The 5,870-nt window shown below is 44.0% G+C and overlaps 1 protein-coding gene across 1 annotated transcript in view; it reads right to left on the reverse strand.

Moving 5' to 3' along the window:
• The window catches only part of LOC108533017 (uncharacterized), a 19,195-nt gene that overhangs the window by 12,269 nt on the left and 1,056 nt on the right, over positions 1-5,870 (reverse strand). Inside the window, exon 2 of the mRNA XM_017877370.1 lies at positions 4,164-4,355. Within this exon, the coding sequence (XP_017732859.1) occupies positions 4,164-4,343 (180 nt within the window). The 5' untranslated portion in view covers positions 4,344-4,355. The remainder of the gene's footprint in view (positions 1-4,163; positions 4,356-5,870) is intronic.

Raw genomic sequence — 5,870 nt, forward strand, 5'->3', positions numbered from 1 at the left:
AAAAAAAAAAAAAAAAAAAAAATTCATACTTTTTTGTCATCAACCCCAGCTAGGCCCCTATAGTTTTGCCTTTCCCAAAGTATCTTATGCACAGAATCATCAGGAGACAACCTCCTGAATCAGGCTTCTGGCTCTTAGCATAATGCATTTGGGATTTACCACGTTATTTCATTTATCAGGATCTTGTCCCTTTTCATTGCTGAGTAGTATTTCATTATAGGAATGTACTCTCATTTGTGGATCATTCTGATCAATTCAGGACACTTGGATTGTTTCCAGTCTTGGCAACGATAAATAAAATCCCTCTAAGCATTTATGTACAGGTTTTTGCATCACTAAAATACCTAGGAGTGAGAATGCTGGACTCATAGTACGTTTTTATTCCCTCAACGCGTTCCTGCCCCGTTTAGGACTGATTTCATCAAGTTTTGATCTCATCTTAGTCAACTAACGTGTCAGCATTCAGCCCACAAGAGGCTACATGGCTTCCCGGTAAGGCGAGAGAAGACTGATTTCAGAACAGGGCATGCACATTCTGGCTTCCAAGCCCTGCTGTCCCGTTCCTCATTACTCAAGTAATGTCTGGTGTCTTCTCTGCCTATTTAATGACTCCCATTACCGGGACAGGTCAAGTTCCACTCCTTCAGGGAAGCTCCTCCTGGCCACCTCACAGCACAGAACATGCCCTCTCTTTCCACATCCCTTTGCGTCTGTCTTCTGCCATGCCATCCCACCTTGTGACATTTTTGAGACTGGTGTCTGTGTTTTTCTGCATTAAACCTTGAGGGCTTTGTAGGTACAGGGTTGGGGTCCCCATTGCATAGATGTGAAAATTGAGGCCAGAGAAGCTAAGTGACTAAGAGAAGGTAGCATTTGCTGATCACCCACTACCATAGGCCATCAGGCCTCCCATTAACAGTCCATAGTCCCCTCTTCTTTAGATGAGAACACTGATTCTCAGAAAGGTGCAGTTATTTGCCCAAGTCACACAGCTGGGCACTGAAAGCTGATTTTATTTGGCTTCAAAGTTAGATCTGTCTGTGGCCTATCTGGGCTTCAAACACCCTGTAGCATGAGGCTCTAGCGCACTCGGCTTTAGAACGGACAGGGGCCTGTCCTCCCACACGCTCCAGGCTGCACCATCTTTTGGTTTTTAGGCTAACTCCTGACCTGAGCACCCCCCACCTTCCAGGGCAGAGAGTGTACCAGGCTGACTGATGTTCTAGGCAAAATTGTGGGGTGCCCAGGGATGACCATTGTGCTGGGTATGGAAGCCAGGGTTCTGCCATCCCTGACTGCTATGGTCTGAATATTTCCCTCCAATTTCATGCATTGGAAGCTTAATCCCCAGTGCAGCAGTATTGGGAGGTGGGGCTTAATGGGAGGTGTTTACATCATGAGGCTTCAGCCTCATGAATGAATTAATGCTGCTATAAAAAAGGGGTTTGTAGGCCAGGTGCAGTGGCTCACGCCAGTAATTCCAGCACTTTGGCAGGCCAAAGCAGAAGGGTGGCTTGATGCCAGGAATTCTAGACCATCCTGGGCAACACAGTGAGACCTCATTAAAAAAAAAAAATTAGCCCAGCATGGTGGCACATGCCTGTAGTCCCAGCTACTCAGGAGGCTGAGGCAGGAGATTGCTTCAGCGCAGGAGTTTTGGCTGCAGTGAACCGTGATTGCGTCATTGCACTTCAGCCTGGGCAACAGAGCAAGACCCCATCTCTAAAAGTAAAAATAAAGTCTGAAAAAGAATTTGTGGGAGTAGTTTCATCTCTTCTGTCTTCCACCCTGTGAGGATGCAGAAAGAAGGCCCTCCTCTGAGGCTAGTGCCTTAATCTTGGACTTCTCAGCCTCCAGAACTGTGAGAAGATAAATTTCTCTTCCTTAAAAAAGTGACTCAGTCTGGCCTGGGGCGATGGCTCACGCCTGTAATCCCAGCACTTTGGGAGGCTGAGGCGGGTGGATCACGAGGTCAGGAGATCCAGACTATCCTGGCTATCATGGTGAAACCCTGTCTCTACTAAAATAAAAAAAAAAAAAAAAAAAAAAAATTAGCCGGGCGCGGTGGCGGGCGCCTGTAGTCCCAGCTACTCGGGAGGTTGAGGCAGGAGAATGGCGTGAACCCTGGAGGCGAATCTTGCAGTGAGCTGAGATCGCGCCACTGCACTCCAGCCTGGGCAACACAACGAGACTCCATCTCAAAAAAAAAAAAAAGACTCAGTCTTTGATGTCCTGTTATAGCAGCACAAACAGACTAAGCTAGTGCCCTTTCCCTTCCCACGTGCCCAGGGACAGGCTTCCAGAGGAGCCCGGCAGAAACCTGGGAGCCCCGGGGTTTGCAGTGTTGGATGCTCCCAGGACAGCTGTGCCTGCAGGAAGTTGGAGGAGGATAAAATATTCTGGCTTACTTTCTATTCAGTCACCTTCTACGGCTCAGGCCTTTGATATCTACCATTACATTCTTTTACCTATAATCTTTGTAAAGATCCACAGTCCCCCACTTAGAAGTGAGAATCAATATCTCTCCATAAAATCACCTTGACTCTACAGCAGCCTGACATCTTTGTTAGGCCAGTGGGAAAAGCTACATAGGTTTCCACCATCCATGAAAGTCTTCTCAGCCTTAGGCTGGGCCCTGAAGACAGGGAGTTAGATGCTGAAATGTGCATAGATGAAGGTAAGCCACCAGCAGGGTGAGCCAGATCCACTAACAATTCAACTGGCCTCCTTTGAACTGTGAAAGAAAAAGTGTTATAATAATAACTATCATTTATTGTGCATTTATGATATATCAGGCATTATACAAAACACTACAGTTTATCAATTAATTCTCATAAAAGTCCTATGAGGCAAACGTTCCTATTTTTATTTTATGTTTTATAGATGGAGAAAAATGACACGGAGGCTCACTAGCCTGACCGTGGCCCCTGGTCAATAAGCAGTACAGTTAAACTTCAAACCCAGGTCTCGGGCTCTAAGCCCAGACATTTAGCAAACACTGTGTGCTCACAGCTAAGCTTTCATAACAGGGACAATGTATGGGGAATAAATGGTCTCTTCAAAAATACCCTAGCATTCTGTGATGCAATATTGTGTGACTGAAAAAAACAGTAGTGTAGGAATTGGAAGACTGGATCTTTGTTTGTGGCAGGGCTGTACCTTACTATATGACCTTGGGGAAATCACCCAAACCCTTTTGCCTCCATTTCCTATTTGATTTCTCCATTATAAGATCAGAGCACAAGGAAGATCCGAAGAACATATCTAAATTCCAAAATGAAATCTGAACATCTCTCTGAGAAAACCTTCTCTTTTTTTTTTTTTTTTGAGATGGAGTCTTGCTCTGTCGCCCAGGCTGGAGTGCAGTGTCATGAACTCAGCTCACTGCAACCTCCACCTCCCAGGTTCAAGCGATTCTCCTGCCTCAGCCTCCCAAGTAGCTGGGACTACAGGCGCGTGCCACCACACCTGGCTAATTTTTGTATTTTTAGTAGAGATGGGGTTTCACCATATTGGCCAGGCTGGTCTCGAACTCCTGACCTCATGATCTGCCTGCCTCAGCTTCCCAAAGTGGTGGGATTACAGGCGTGAGCCACCGCGCCTGGCTGAAAACCTTCTTTAAGATGAGAAATTTGTGAGGCAGTAGAACATCTCATCATTAATAAAGATTGACTGTGGAAATATTTTAAGAAAAAAAAAAATCCAGATAAGAAACTGGAAGCTGTAATAGATCATTTGTTTACATCGAACACATGACTTTCCTAGCAAGTACTCCTACCCGGGACAACCCCACATTCCGTGGAAGAGGCAGAAACACAGACAAGAGTGTGCCTCAAATGGCTCTGAATGCTGCCAGCATCCAGCAAATGCTGCTGCTGACAAAAGAGCAGAGAGATGGGCTACAGGGTAGGCCAACCACTGTCTTGGAGCAGGGGTCCTGGTGGGAGGTGGGCACGTTACTGGGATGGATGACTTCCGACGGCGCCTGTAATACGGAGAAGCTCTGCCTTTCAGCACCGAGCCCTCACTGTTCCCCATTTCTTCCTGGGCTCTCTCCTCACTGGCCACGTCCAGGCAGAGGGGGAAAGCACCAAGAGCTTTTGAAAACCACACAATAGGTTCAAACCCTGAATTTCTCAGTTACCAGCTATTGGGCTGGATACCTTAGTCGACCTCTCTGAGCCGCAGTCTCCTTGTGTGGCCCATGGAGATGGTAACAATTGAATGCTGGTAGAGGGCACCCATAGACCCACAGAATCATAGTTCATGATGAAGGACTGAAGGCTTCCTCCAGGGTTAGGTGCAAGATAGGCACCTCTGCTGTTGCCATTTCTCTGCAACATCGTACTGGGATCCTAGCCAGGGCGAGTACATGAGCAAAAGAAATAAAAGAAATTAGTGTTGAAAAGGAAGAATTAAAACTTCAGTTTTGCAAACAACGTAATCTTGTATGTATAAAATTGTAAGAACCACCCATAAACACACATAAAATGCTATTAGAGCCAATAAACAAGTTCAGCAAAGCTGCAGGACACATGGTTGGTAAACAATGTTGGTTGTATTTCCATACACTAACAATGAACAATCTGGAAATGAAATGAAGAAAATAACTTCACTTACAATAGCATCAAAAAATAAATAAAACACTTAAGAATAAATTTAACAAAAGAAGTTCAAGACTTAGACTTTGAAAGCCATGAAACATTGCTGAAAGAAATATTTTAAGACCTGCATTGATGGAAAGACATCTCATTTAATACGTGAATTGGGAGACCTAATCTTATTAATCTTACTAATGTTCCTCAAATTGATATACTCATTCAATGTAATCCCTATCAAAATTCCAGCTGCCCTTTTTGCAGTAATTGGCAATTTGATTCTAAAATATGTGTGGCAACGTGAGGGACCCAGAATAGCCAAAAACATCCTTGAAAAGGAAGAACAAAGTTGAAGGACTCATATGTCCTCATTTCAAAACTTTGCGTCATAGCTACAATTCTCCAGATGATGTGGTACTGGCATACAGATAGACATCTACATCAGAGAAATAGAATTGAGAGTCCAGAATAACCCCATAGATCTATGATCAATTTCATTTATTTATTTATTTATTTATTTATTTACTTTTTAGAGATGAGGTCTTGCTATGTTGACTAGGGTCATCTCGAACTCCTAGCTTCAAGTGATCCTCCCATCTTGGCCTCCCAAAGTGCTAGGATTACAGGTGTAAGCCACCACACCTGGCCCAATTTCATTTTTGACAAAGATGCCAACACAGTTAAATGGAGAAAGAATAGTCTTTTCAACAAATGGTACTGGGACAACTGGATATCCACACGCAAAAGAATGAAGTTGGGCTTCTACCTCATACCATATATAAAAATTAACTCAAAATAGACCAAAAGCCTGAATGTAAGAGACAAAACTATAAAATCCTTAGAAGAAAATGTAAGACTAAATGTTTGTGACCTTGGCTTACACAATGGTTTCTTAGGTAAAACACTTAATGCACATACAAGAAAAGAAAGGCTAGGTAGGCTCAGTGGCTCACGCCTGTCATCCCAACAATTTGGGAGACCAAGGCGAGTGGATCACTTGAGATCAGGAGTTCGAGACCAGTCTGGCCAACATGGCGAAACGCCGTCTCTACTAAAAATACAAAAATTAGCCAGGCGTGGTGGTGGGTGCCTATAATCCCAGCTACTCGAGAGACTGAGGCACAAGAATTGCTTGAACCCAGGAGGCAGATGTTGCAGTGAGCTGAGATCATATCACTGCATTCCAGCCTGGAAGACAGAGCAAGACTCTGTCTCAAAAAAAAAAAAAAAAAAAAAAAAAAAAAAAAAAAAAAAAAAAAAAAAAAAAAAAAA

The sequence above is a fragment of the Rhinopithecus bieti genome, unplaced genomic scaffold (genome assembly GCF_001698545.2).
Source record: "Rhinopithecus bieti isolate Rb0 unplaced genomic scaffold, ASM169854v2 scaffold_10223, whole genome shotgun sequence".
NCBI lineage: Eukaryota > Metazoa > Chordata > Mammalia > Primates > Cercopithecidae > Rhinopithecus > Rhinopithecus bieti.